The sequence below is a fragment of the Triturus cristatus genome, chromosome 7, assembly GCF_964204655.1.
Source record: "Triturus cristatus chromosome 7, aTriCri1.1, whole genome shotgun sequence".
Classification (NCBI taxonomy): Eukaryota; Metazoa; Chordata; class Amphibia; order Caudata; family Salamandridae; genus Triturus; species Triturus cristatus.
This window is the reverse complement of record NC_140590.1, coordinates 954813242-954828020: the sequence shown is the minus strand read 5'-3', so window position 1 is coordinate 954828020 and position 14779 is coordinate 954813242. Positions and strand designations below refer to the sequence as shown.

At 39.4% G+C, this 14779-nt stretch overlaps 1 protein-coding gene across 1 annotated transcript in view; it reads right to left on the bottom strand.

Moving 5' to 3' along the window:
• Nucleotides 1–482: 482 nt before the first annotated feature.
• SEC24A (SEC24 homolog A, COPII component) overlaps nt 483–14779 on the bottom strand; it is a 595056-nt gene continuing 580759 nt past the window's right edge. The window contains exons 21-23 of the mRNA XM_085617984.1: nt 4968–5060; nt 3743–3846; nt 483–2949 (exon numbers count right to left, since the gene is read on the bottom strand). Of these exons, the coding sequence (XP_085474110.1) occupies nt 2835–2949; nt 3743–3846; nt 4968–5060 (312 nt within the window). The 3' untranslated portion in view covers nt 483–2834. The remainder of the gene's footprint in view (nt 2950–3742; nt 3847–4967; nt 5061–14779) is intronic.

Below are 14779 nucleotides of genomic sequence, written 5' to 3'. Positions count from 1 at the left end.
TAACTACTAGTTTAAATGATAACCGACACATTTTGCAGTCCTTTAATGCACAAAACAAAAAGAATCAATGCAGAACAGTTTGGGAAATTCGAAGTAGTAATGTTAAGCTATTAGGAAGGCTAAATACAAGCATGCTCCATTGAAATTACAGATGAGATATATAGTCTGATTCATAAAATCCACCTGACCAGGACAATGGTGTGGCTTGCCTTCCTGTTGTAAGACACTTTGTATGAAAAACAGACTGTGCAGTAAAAGGCCTATATAACCCAGTAGACTAAACTGGAGAGATTTGGTACTGCCTCAAATACAACGAATGACAGCAAAAATACACGTTAAACGGATTTAGTTTTAAGTGCTGAAACAATTACATTGACATTTCTGAAAGAAAATCAGTGTGTACCCGTAAACAATCACACAATGAACTTAATCTGCATTGCCATGCAGGTTTCCATACAGAATAAGACTTTCACATGTGCAAGCGCTTTCAATTCATTTTATTGAGTAGCCAAATTTGATAAATTAGCACAGATAAAATAAGCATTTGCATGTGTTACAAATGACTTTCTTTACAGGAATATAACAGGAAAAAATATTACAAACTGTAAAAAGAAAGGCAAGTAAATCTCGCCTCCAGAGATTAAAATGGGCAGGAGTTTTATCATCACATTAAAGGTTTATATGTATTCTTAGAGATTTGTCAGAAGAAGGATTTAATGTTACAATATTATACACTACTTTACAAAATTAAATTGTTCTTGTGTAGATTACAACTGTGATAATGAAGATAAAATGTTAAATCACATTTGATGGTCCCCCCATTATTATAAATTCCGTTATAATAAAACTAATGAAAAATTATAAGATGGTGAGCCATTTACACTGTAGTAGTACTGCAAACCTGGGAGAGAGCATTAAACAGTAATTCAAAATATGACATTGTAATGAAAACAAACTAAGGTAAATGGTGAGCCACGCCCAACAATATAATTGATAACAAAACAGGTCTTGACATTTTTTTTATGTTGACTAGTGAAGCACACTTATTAACGCGAGACCATCTGAAACCCAAGTACGGATTAACTTTGCTGAAGGCAGGTGTAAACTCGTAATTGAAATGATGTTGAAGATGGTTTGCAGTAAACAGGGGTCATGTACTATGTAGTTCAAACCAATCACACAAGGTGGAAGGGAGAGACAACACTACTAAATATTTGAAAACGTCATATTATGATTGCTCTAATATAACGAATAATCCAAAAGCCGTCTACCCGAAAAGGGTTCATCTGCTCCTGGCATTTTTTTTTACCACGTTTTTATATTTCTAACAACAAAAACAACAAGAATTCCCACTTCGACTCAACATCTTTGACCCTATTTACACAAACTACTTCAACGGCAAGTGTGAAGATGTGCAATTTTAATAAGAGGCACCCAGAGGTCCCCACATTCGTGTGTGTATGTTTGTTTGTGGGGGTTGGGGGTGTGATGGAGAACAAAAGGCCGTGTGCTTGGGCATAGGTAAGAAATTCCAGAGGGTGATGAGGAAAAGAATGAAAAATAAAAATGCTTCACGAAAGCATACAGAGTGTGTAGTCCTTGGAAGCAGGGCTTTTTTTCCCTAAAATAAAAAGGCTAATAATGCAAATAATATGCCCTTTCCAAAAACCATGAAAATAAGCATTCACATTTGCAATGATTGATTTGGTTTGCACTAATTTTTAAGACAGCAAATAAATCATTCCTCTCAATGACAATTTTAGACATTCAACTCAAGTCATCTGTGCCTTTGCATTAGATGCACACCGACCACAGTATCCTTGAAACTTGTCTGGCCTTTTACAGCTCAACCAAGATCTCACAAAACTGAAGCAGGTTCTGAAGTACAGTCATGGAGCCTACCACAAGTTTAATTAAAGGAAATTAAGAAGGCAGTTTTGTAATTTGCATCTGTGGAATTGTCCCTACTTTTTAATAAAAAAGATAGTCTGCGTATTTCACTAAAGGAGGGTGCAAGAACACAATTCACAGTACACCTTTGTAGCAAAATAAAATGCTACAACAGTCATCGTAAAAATCTGCAAGAGACACGTCTTGTTTTCTGCATAATTTTCAGAATGCACTAGGAATAGTGCAATGTTCAATAGCTCCTAAAACAACTGAGAAGTCTAATGTCTCCCGCATTTCAAAAGCCAGGCCTGTTTCCAGAACAAAAACCCTCTTAAATTCTAAGCACATGATAACCAGAAAACATTGTTCAAACAAAAAGTTGTGCAGAGAAGCAAAAATGTCCATGAAACATAATTTTGATGTACTTCTATATTTTCAGATTCCAATAGTTATTTTATTACCTTTGAATTTACTAGTCAGTCACGTTGATTTCACTTGATCGGTAATCAGTGGGCCTAAAATATCTCTGCAACATTTGCAACCTACCTAGGCCTGAAAGTTATTTCTAGCAGCCAAATAATATTATAAAAAGGAAATGAAATAAAAAGAGAAAAATATACATTTTGAACAACAAAGATCGAGCTTTATTTTACAAAATGTATTTCGCCTCTACAGTAGACATTTTTCTGTGATTCATACAGCAACTTTATCAAAATATATTTTGCAGCAAGATAAAGGTAACCAGCTTGTTCCATTATGCCTTGATTTAAAAAGTCACCATATTGTGCAGTCGCTCGTTTCAGTCCTCACGCGGTCCTTTATTTGCTTCAATTTGTTGAAATCACAGTGAAAAATATCGTATTAATAGCTCGAGGCCCACAAAGCTGACAATTCAAAAGGTCCACTTCCAGTCCAGAGAAGGGCCAAGCTGTCCCTAGAGTGGTTTACTTATTCACTTGCTGCTGGATATGGAGCAGGAACTCGTAGTATGATAAGGCAGACTCTGTTCGGTCTTCGATCATGTTCTGAAGGAAGCTTGGTTTCAGCGAACTCTCATCCCTTTTAAAACACAAAAATGCCATTTTATCACAGGGATAAGAAGAATGACCTCAGTTTAATTTCATCTCAATGTGAGTCAAACCAGTGTGTAACGAAGAGTGTGAAATCAACGTACCCCTAAAGGAGGGCCCTCGCCTTTCTTAAATTGTTTATCAATACACTTGCACCTTTTGTAAACTGGTCTTATCTTGTGGTGCAGCGAAATAGCAAATCTAAAAGATTTTTTTTGTTTTATAAAGTTCTGTTAAACGTACATATATATTAATACGGTGTAGATCCGGTGGGTGTCCTCAACCAATGGGTAGGCCCGAATGAGGATGGGAGAAGGCTGGAGTGGGTAGGGGCTGGGGGGTCACTTGGTGAAGTCAGATAAGTCAAAGTAAATTTTGCAATGATGGAAATGTAGGTAGTGGGGTGACAGCACTGCCACAGTTCGGTTTCTGGGGGAAAAATAGGCTCATGTCAATAAAAAGTAATCAATTAAGTGCTCAGTTCTCTCTGTCCTGCCCTAAGCAAGCTTAGGAAGAAATTACAATTTAGACTCCCTAAAACCAGACTGAATTATTTCTCACTGTCAGTGATAGTCAGAAAGATGTCCTATGCTAAATAAGTCACATTTATTTCTATAAAGCATACATTTGAGTATCGTGACAGACCTGAAAGGGAGCTGTGACTGCAGGACGATGAAAGTATAACACGTGCCCAACAATATAGCAGCATTAGATAGTTTTCAAGCTCACTGTTTTATGACCGAGCCTATGAAATGCATGAACATATGAAAAACTCAGCTCACCGTATAATGTGCAATGTAGGGAAGAATGGCCTCTGCTCTCTCAGCCAGGACACGAAAGCTAGTATCCTGGCTGATTCCGCTGTATCAAGTTCAGGAAGATGAGCCTGCAACAAAATAGAAATGTAGACTTTATAAGATATCTTTGCGACTGGCAGACATAGTAACATAGTGTTTTTTGTATAGGGGACATTCACCCAGATGCTTTTTGGCGCTATGTAACGAGATGTTACCTCACTCAGTGGTGCTTACGCTGAGTGAAACTGCTGGGGTTCAAACCTGTAACCAGGAGATCAAACATCTGTGCATTGGATGTATTAGTTCACTCAGCCATTTAAAAGAAAAACAACATGTGCTATACTCACCCAGGACCTGTGGTGCCTGAGGAGTGTAGGAAGAACTTCATGTAGTGTGGGCCAAGCAGGGATGCCAGTGGCTAATGTTCACCAGAGGGGTGCAGCTCCTGCCAGTCAGTCTACCCTACTCCCACTCAGCCAGTCAGTGCCCTTGGATGACATGAGGGGCAGACAGAGAAGGGGACAGTACAAGAATAATTCTACCCCCACCTGCCCTAATATCATACAAGGGCAGTAGCTACCATGTGGATGTCACATGAGTTACAGGAGCGGGCCCGTTTGAAAGCAGAGCTCACCAGACGCTTTAAGTCTGATTTCTGCCACCCTGGGACTTTTGGACAGTGAAACAACTCGCCAGAGGATGATGGGCAGGTTAGCGGCGAGTCTCATTTATCAAATTCAATACTTGATGTAAAACACAATACGACCCAAAAGATCAAGCACTGAAACACATGACATCCTAGAAATTAAAGACTTTTTAACCGTGTTGTTACCAGGGGCAGCATGCTTTGGGACATTTACAGTATTACTAATTAAAGACAAAAAAACAAACAAAAAAAAAACAGGAACTATCTCAATGTATTGTTTACGTTTGGCAAATACCGGAATTAAGTATCTTGTTGTATTTTGGTAAATTAATAAGATATATGGAGTCTGCGTTAATGTGCTTAGGGCACTTGTTCCTTTAAACCTAGAATGCTGAGTCACATATGTTCTAGTGACACAGTTGGGTGTTCTCTGTGGTCAGTATTCTGCTGGCTGGAGAGGGACCACCAACTGTGGTCATCTATGATTTCAATAAAAGCACCAGTTGAACCCTCTACCGTCTTGAATTACAAGATCGCTCCAGAAATATCAAATACAAATCTTACCATTGTCTGCGGTATTGATGAATAATTTGGTACCCCGAGAACGCGAGTGAAAAAGCTCAGTCCACAGTTCTTCCCAACCCACAGAAACATGATCTGAAAGTCAAAAAATGTTTCTATTAATAAAAGTCCACGTGCTGCAACATCACACTTTAATTAAAAAGGCGCACCAGTTTCTGTTTTATGTTAGTATTATGAATGCACATCTTTAACAAATTCAAGTCTCTACTCCTGTAGACTTGCATCTTCGGAGGTACTGATTACATTAAACGCAGCAAATTTGTACACAAATATACCGAATGTCAATACTGTAGTATTTTTGCTTTGAATAATGGAAAAGGGAGTAAGGTCATTTGTTTGGACTGCGAGCTCAGTCATCAGAGAGAGAACATTACTTTTTTGTAAACGAACACTCCAATATTTCAACTTTAACGGAAACGTCTCCCTAACATTTACCAAATAAACAAGCAGCGAATGTAAAGGAGGCAAGTTATGAGTCATAATGCCCTTTTTTCTGATTGAGAAGGAACCTTGCCTGGCTCTGGGTTCGCTGTTGGTCTTGCATGATGTAATGTGGAAATACAACTACAATTTAACGTGTTAATGTTCCTTTACTCGTCACCCTTTAAAAGAGCACTAGAGACATGTGAGCTGCTGTAGGTTCACCTTTGCACTGCTCCCAGCACATTAATGCTCCAGCAGCCCTGGAACGAGCGCTTTGAGCAACCACGTGCACAACCATGGCTCCTTTTAAAAGTAATTTGAAAAGAGCCTTAAAAGGGTATCCAAGAGGCGACAAATGCCATCAAAGGCCTTAAATCGCAGCTCCCAAGTGCTCACATTAATCAGGCAGTGTATAATAAATGTATCTACTTTTTAAAGCATGTTTTATAGACGTGATTAAGAAATAAAAGCAGCTTGAAATTAATGGGTAATATCAATGTATTCAGTACGCCTCTTCTATTACATAGTGTAAGTTATAACAAAATGGATGGACCTAGACATTAAGGTATTATAGATAGCTGTATGTTGAGAGGACATATTTTAATAATTAAAATCGGTTTTAAAAAAAAAGGATTGATTTCCTCAGAGTAGGCAGATCCAATGTCCTTTTGTGCCCAAACAGAATGTTTTAGAACTTGCTTCATAAAGAATGTCCACAATAATTAAAAACATTCTGCTTTCATTTGACTGAGTAGAGTTATAGACCTATTACTACAGGTAACAAGCCGCTGTGAGGATTAATTTTTCTGGGGTTAAAACAAAGAAACTAGGTGCACAGCCGCTCCACTTCAAGCCATCTCACCTCACTCTACTAAGACGTGCATGTAACTCCTGTTCAAGCATTTCCCCGTTCTTAGGATCACAATGCTCAGAATTTGCTAACGCACTAAATCACGTGGCCCAATGTTCAATAAGAGGCTTTTAAAACTGCTTCCGTAATGATCAAATTGCACTTGTTGACCATCATAAAAAGGTTCTTTTTCATGAGCATAAAGCGTAGACGTTGTCTTTCTTAAGTCTTTAGGCATTAATACACTGAACAAAAAAAATACTTTGTCTTGTTACCTCAAACATGTAAACAATACAGTTTGTTTTCCAATGCCAACAGTACATAACCTTTAGAAAACACACGTACATTAACTACTGCTCTCACTTCAAACATTCAGCCAAGCAGTTCTCACATGACGTATAAATGTTTTCAAGCCACTGTAGTCACAGTCCCGAACTCAAGAAGTGTCCCAAGCCAGATCTTACACCTACTTACTAGTTTACTGCTCCTACATTTGGAGTTTCCTCTGTGCATACACAAGGTTTCCACCTACAACCTGTTAGACCTCCACTAATCTGGTCTCCATTTAACTCGTACTGCACTTACCCAGGTCCCCAAGAATATCACTGCCTCACAATATAATGATACATCATTTAACATAGCCCTCTTGACTTGTCTACCGTCCTTCAGAACATTTTTTCACTATAGGCCTCAACAGTCTATCCACTCCTCTTCCTCCCCCTCCATCACAGACTGAATCTTCCCAGTCTAATCAATCTCCAACAAGTTAAAACCCACCCGACGTCCACTGAAACTACTCGGTCTCGCGGTTTGATCCTCTCTAAACCACCTCTCTCTGCAGGATGATCTGCTTGTTCAGCTTCTATCAATCGTTTGTATAATAAACAAAATAAAAACTTCCTCAAAAACATCTGCCATCAGGATGCCCATATTACCCATTCTGAACTCAGTCAATATAAAGATCATACACATCACTAAGTTTATTGCACTTGCTGGAGCAGAGTTTTCTGTTAGAAAATTCTGGGGCTTTTGAAGCTCTGGCATGTCTATGCGTTTTATTAATTTATTAATAATTAACAACTAATTATTTGTCTTGTGCAAGTGCGTTCCATTAATCAACCTGTTTGTCCTAACACAAGAGAAGGTTACATGAGGGTTAGCATACGTGTGCTGTTTTTGTATTTACAATAACGTGCAAGTTTTCATGTTTAAACGTTGCTGTGTGCTATTTATTTTGAGCACAAAACGCTGTCTGAATTAATGCTCTATATGTCGCAAAGCTAGATAAATGCATACACATAAGGGTGTTAGTGGGGTTAACACTGTTTAATCATTATGATGTAGTAATCTTTATTTTGTCTCTTTAATTAAAGATGGTCTATTGTGGCCTATGGAGGCCTTTGTGAAATGACTGAGAATGATTTGAAGCCTGGCTGAGCTGTGGTGCAGGCGAAATCTGTGATGTGACAAGGGAGACCCCTGCTGGAATTCGGTTACAGACAACTGACCATAGTCCTTATATGGAAATTTCCGGGAGGACATCAGCAAGTTTGGAGGATCTCCAAAAGAAATGATTTGTCCTTGGTAAACAAAGAGCCTCAGAAAGAACTCTGTGCTAAAGCCGGTTTGCCGAGGGAAATGAACTTTAATAGTTACTAATCTTTGGTTCCTGTTCCGAGGTTTGCGTATTATGACTTTTCCTGAGCGGAGATTTCAAGATGTTGCAAAGTTACATCCCTTCCTTCTCGTTCTGCTCAGTGCTACAATTTTACTTGTTGAATTCATGTGGGTTTTCATTGTATTTTGCATTATAAAATGTTAGCTTAGGGAGGGCTCTCCCCACACTTTCTTTCGGTGCCTTGCTGCGTGAACTTGCGTTGCTGAGGACTGATGCTGAGGACCTTATCCTGAAAAGACTTTTCTGAGAGACTGGTCCTGACCCGTTCTGACACTAGTTAGAATAGGTAATTATGAGAAATGATTTATTCTGATTTACTCTGACTAATTTTAGATAAAGCAATATAACTTTTAAACATGGTGTTGGTTGTTTCTTTTCTTGTCATTTATTGAAGACTTTATGATTATTGTTTATAGATGGTTTATATTATGTTAGGCAACCACTAAACTGGTCCTATCGCCTAGATATAGATGCAGGGTGCTTTAGGAGTTTTCTTCCCACAGGTTTGCTGCTGGTAGAGTATTGGAGCGTATGTTAGTGAAATGGGCCCTAGCGTATGATGAATGCATGTGCGTGTAACTGTGAAATTACTCTATCTGTGGTAGTGGGCATATTTCTGATACCCTGATCTGTATCAATTTCTCTGGTAGCAGAGGATGGTTTAGATGGTTGTCTTGATCTGATAAGATTGCTTGTAAATTAGCTTATTGATTATTGATCTATTTTGATGTTTTTGGTATATGTACTAATACTAAATGTTGGAGTCGTAATGTTGAGTTATATGTAGTGCTTCTGGAACTTGGAAGCTGGAAGCAGTTCCGTAGTAGGGCAGAGGAAGGTATGCTGCTCTCGGGAAAGACGGGATTGTAAGGAATTACGTGTGACAATTGAAGTTGCGCGTTCACATTGTCTGGGTTCGGAATCGGTGACATTGTTGTATGTTACTATTAGACATTTCTAGTATATAAGGAGTGTGTATCGTAGTGAAGGTTATCTGTGAAACTCTGGTCTTAAGTCCCAGGGATCCGTAAGGATTTCCGTTAAAGCTTATTGCGGGAGGAGTAATAGGTATTCTCTGAGCTTGTTTGCAGAACTGAGCAGAGGTAAGCTGCTTAGTTGTTGAGAGATATAATTCTGTACAGAGGCAGATTGTGCGCTGTTCTCAAGAAACAGGATTCTGTGTGCATGTACTATATTTTTCTCGTATGAATGTGCGTGAATGCATATACATTTATTGATTGTAAGACTCTTTTGGATACGTCCTAGAGGAAACAGTTATGAGATGTATGTAAAATTGTTGACTCTTGAGAAATAGACTCTCTTTTTACTATTCTGTGGTTAGCGAAGCAGACAATGGAGATGTTTTCATGTTGTAACTAATAGATTTTGTAGAAATTTTGACACACGAAGTCTACTGAGAGTTTTTGTAAAGGAGGGGTAGACGAGTGACAGAGACAGGAGACAGAGACTGCAGCGGTTACTGACGTCAGAAGGTTCGCGCACTGAATTGGATAGTGATTCAGAATAGGGTTCGCGCTAGGATTGGTGCGTTAGTGTGAGTCGCGCAGGGATTGGAAGAGCTGCTTAGTGACGTAGACGCTCCAGGACTGGTGCATTAGCGAGAATTGAGTTTTTCAACCTAAAAAGTAGAGAGTTTAATAAGAGTAAGCTAAGATGTATTATCAAGAAGAGAAAAAGAAAAAGACGTTCTTTGGAAAGGTTAAGAAGTGGTTTAGCAAGGATAAAGAGGTTAAGACAAGAGAGGGTGAGTTGCTACCTCCAGCGAAAACACCTGCATCTTTTATGGTTGCGAAATATGGATTACATACCTGTATATGGTTGCAGAATTGGGTTGGCTATACTAAAGAAGATGGTGTTCTAGCATTTCCAGAACATGGTTCATTTAATCTGGCCGTGTTGAGAAATTTACGGGAAAAGATGGCACATCTGGACCCGAAGCCGAGACCTACACAGTTCGAGGCTTTAGTGGAATGGGAAGAAGTATTAAATCGAGAAAGACAGAGAACTGGAGGTCAGTACAGGTATATGTTTGGGAGGAGACATGATCGTGAGACACATCAGGATCGAATGAAAAGATGGCGAGATGCTACCATGTCTGATGGATTATATCCTATGAGAACAGTTGAAGCTTCGGCTCCTTCAGAAGAAAGGGTTTCTGAGTCAGATAGGAGAAGATATGGAGAGTTTGAGGATGAGGTCTTGAATGATATGATGTACAAGAGACCACCTCCATATAGATCAGAATCGGAAGAGAGTACACCAGTTGTTTCTCCGATAAGAGATACAGTTGAGAAAGAAAAAATGACACCTGAATCAAGAAATAATAGTTCTTTCAGAGAGGAAAATGCCAGAAATGCCAGACAATTAGCAAAAACAACAACAGAACTGACTGAGAAAATTAGAGAGTTAACGATGAATATGGAAGCTGTTACAGTGCCTGTTACTATAGGTCCGGTAATTCCTATGTTTGACGGACAGAGAGCAAGTGAAAATGGGCTGGTAGTTCCATATATTGCAAATAATTCAGCTGGTCCTTCAGGAGATTCAGGTAAAAAAACAGGGAAAAATGACCTGAGACAAACAAGACATGACACAGGTAGTGAATTCATGGATGTTAGTGATTCTAGTAGTTTAGGGATGCCAATTTTAGAACCGCAGAAAAAAATAGTTTCAGCGAGAAAAACTGCGGAAATAACAGTTGATGACCTAAATGACTGGATGAAGGTTCTTCAGAAAAAGGATAAAGATTCACAAGTTGTTGATGTGGTTAAATTACGTATAGAATTAGAAGAGCTTGTGACAGGAACAGTTCCAACAGAAATCCTGAAAAGTCATCATGATGGTGAATTATTGTTCATGTGCAAGAGCATAACATGGAGAGCAAGAAATACTCATGATAGACTAAGAGCGATAGCAAATGAGCAAGGAGTTGACATTGATAAAGTAAAGGCTTTACAGAAAACGTACAGGATGGATTTCACAGAGAAGGACATAGAGAATTTGAATAATTCTGGTAGAACAGGACAGATTAAAGAAATGGTGGCATTATTGCGTAGATGGGGTGATGTGGAAAAGTGGAAGGATAGGTGGTATAAGAAAAGGGATGAATCTGAAGATAGAACAACTTACTCAGCATTTCCAGTGAGAGAAAAAGAGAAACCAGTGGAGCAGTTTCCCATGAGAGAAATACCTGGAGGAGGATATGTACATGTTCCATGGACCAGACAGAATATTTTATCATTTACGAATGATTTTCCTCGATTGAGAGAAAAGCCCGTCGAGTGGTATAGGCAGGTAGACAGGTTTGTGAAATTGTCAAAAGTGCTGTGGGTTGACCTGAATAGTTTGTTTGATATAATTGTTCCAGCAGACTTGTGGACTGAGTGTAAAATAGTTGTGAGTTGGCCTAGTGAGGAATATCCAAGAGATCCGAGAACAGGGGCACCAGATCCAGAAGTGATGAGGAAGTACGATCAGGTGATGGCATACCTGAAGAGTAAAGTTCCTCCAAAAGAGACAGACTGGGTTAAAATAGATCGAACACAACAGGAAGCAAAAGAATCAGTTCATGCTTTTTACGAAAGGCTGATACTGGCTTTTAAACAATTCAGTGGAGATGAACATCTGGGTGACAAAGATTTGAGTCATTTTGTATACAGATTTGTATATGGTCTAAGACCTGAGATTAGTGAGAGAATTCGTGAACACACAGTGGATTGGCAGAGTAAGAAAGTAGATGAGATTCTGAGACATGCAAAATATTTCAGTGATGAGATTGAAGCAAAACAAAGAAAGCTGAAAGAAAAAGCAATGTGGGCACAGGTGAAAGTTGCAGAAAGACAGGAAGCACAGTTGGTGGAACAGGCAAATAATCCAGGGAAAAATACAGGAAATAGACCAAGATTTGCAGGTAAAGGAAGGGGAAGTCTTGAGGAAGCAAAGAAAAAGTTCCCGTGTCACAACTGTGGCCAACTGGGACATTGGAGGTCGGAATGTCCTAATCCACCATTAAATGAGGGTAAATCCTTAAATCAACAGGTGCAGAATGAAGGGAATAACCAGCAGCAACAGCAACAACAGCAGAAAGTTGTGAGACAGCAGCAGAATCAAGAGCCAAAACCACCTTTACCGCAGAATAGAGGGGTACAAAAGTACAGTCAGGATTCGGGATTCTTCAATGATGAGCAGGTAAACAAACCAAGACGTACTAACAAGGTACAACAGTACTTGTTAAAGAGTGAAGGGAGTGAGTCTGAAGGTGATTATTGACGGTGCCGAGGAGAGGAAGAAGAGTGCATACTTGGTGCAACTCTAGAAATAGACCAGGCAGGACCATTTGTGGATGGGAAAATTAATGAAGAGGGTGTTACTTTTTTAGTAGACACAGGTGCGACAAGATCAACTGTCAGGTCAACAGATGTTAGAAATCTTCCTCTCTCGGATGAAGCAATCCAAGTAGTTGGTGTAGCCAATACACAAATCAGAACACGTCTTACTGAACCAGTGAAAGTACAGATAGGGAAATTTTCAGACATGCACAGATTTATTGTCTGTGACACAAGCCCAGTGAACCTGTTAGGTAGGGACTTATTATGCAAGATGAACTGCACAATTTTCTGTACACCAGATGGAATAGCTTTTGAGACACCAGATGATGATGTTTTCTACCGGATGACTTTAGAAAATAGAGAAAGTGAATTAATTGGTACATTTCCAGTGTTCAATCCGGAGGATCTGCCTCAGGTGCTGAGAGACACAGTGAAAAGAGCAGTTTGGGATTTTACAGGAGAGGATGTGGGATTGATGAATAATGTAGATCCAGTGAAAATTGCAGTGAAAGAGGGAATTGCATATCCTAACATTCCTCAGAACAAAATGACGCCAGAGATAATTGAAGGGATAACTCCTATAATTGAGAAAATGATTCAGCAAGGAGTCCTAAGAGAACTACTGAGTAGTCCGTGTAATTCACCGATAATGGGACTGAAAAAGCCTAATGGCAAGTTCAGGATCGTGCAGGACCTGAGAAAGGTTAATCAGATTGTGGTGGCATGTTGTCCCATCGTGCCAAATCCATCGGTGATTCTGTATCAAATTCCACATGATGCTGAGTGGTATACAGTGATTGATTTGTGTCATGCATTCTTTTCAATTCCATTGCATCATGACAGCCAGCCAATTTTTGCATTTAGGTTTGGCCAGCGTATTTTAGCATGGTGTCGTATCCCACAGGGGTATACGGAGAGTCCTTCGATATTCAATCAGTTATTGAAAAGATCGTTGGAAAGTCTGATCATGCCTGAAAGCTCAGTGCTAGTACAATACATTGATGACCTACTGGTGGCATCAAAGACACGTGAAGCTTGTGAAATGGATACCATAGCTTTACTGAATCATCTGGCAGATGGAGGGTTAAAGGTATCCCCAGCCAAATTAGAATTTTGCAAGAAAGAGGTGCATTATCTTGGACATAATATTGAGAAGGGTCTGAGAAAAGTGACTACTGACAGGATCAAAATAATCAGAGAAATGAAAGCTCCAAAAACCCAGAGAGAAGTGAGAATGTTCCTGGGTATGGTGGGATATTGTCGTCAGTGGATAATTAATTTTTCCCTGATAGCAAAGCCATTGATTAAATTGACAAAAAGTGACATGACAGATCCATTGGATCTAGATGCAGAACAATTGGCAGCATTTGAAGAGCTCAAAACAAAAATGTGTGAAGCTCCAGCTCTGGGTATGCCAGACTATGAAAAAGAATTTGAACTGTACTGCAGTGAGAGAAATGGATGTGCACTTTCAGTGTTAATCCAGAAACATGGACAATTGAGAAGGCCTATTGCGTACTTCTCATCGACACTTGACCCTGTAGCTGTGGGTTTACCAGGTTGTCTAAAATCTGTGGCTGCAACATGCAGAAGCCTGGAACAGAGTGAAGGGATCATAATGGGGTATCCTGTAAGGGTATTCGTACCTCACAATGTGGCGATTCTTTTGACAAGAAGCAGAACTCAGCATATGTCAAATAGTCGGTTGACTAAGTATGAGAAAGTGATTTTGGGAGCATCAAATGTGACTCTTGAAAGATGTACAAATGTGAATCCAGCGACACTTTTGCCGGATATTGAGAATGTGGGTATAAAGATGGAAGATGATCATGATTGTTTGGATGTGCTTGAGTACTGTACGAAACCAAGACCAGATATCAAGGATGTTCCCTTGCCTGAGAATGATCATGTGTTGTTTGTGGATGGATCATGCCTGAGAAATGATAATGGTGTGCTATGTGCAGCATATGCAGTGTGCAAAGTTTCAGAAGTTATGGAAGCATCACCATTGAAAGGAGTAAAATCTGCGCAAGTTGCTGAATTAGTGGCATTGACAAGAGCTTGTGAAATTGGGAAAGATTTGAGAACAACTGTGTTGACTGATAGTCAGTATGGGTTTGGAGTGGTGCATGATTTTGGCCAACTGTGGCTACAAAGAGGTTTCTTGACATCGGGTGGAACTCCGATAAAGAATGCTGAGCTGATTGGAAAATTGCTTGAGGCGATACAGCTGCCTAAGGAGTTAGCAGTTGTAAAATGTGCAGCACATGTTTCAGGAGAGGATTTTATCACTGTTGGCAATAGATATGCTAACGATGTGGCACAGTATTGTGCAAAACTAAACCAATCAATTAACAGGGAAAGAGAAAAAAAGGAAATGTCTTTCCCTTCTGTGATGTTTACTAATGTCCTAGAAACGTGGGATGAAGTGAAACAGTTACAAGATGAGGCAGGAGAAGAAGAGAAACGAAATTGGGTTAAGGCAGGATGTGCT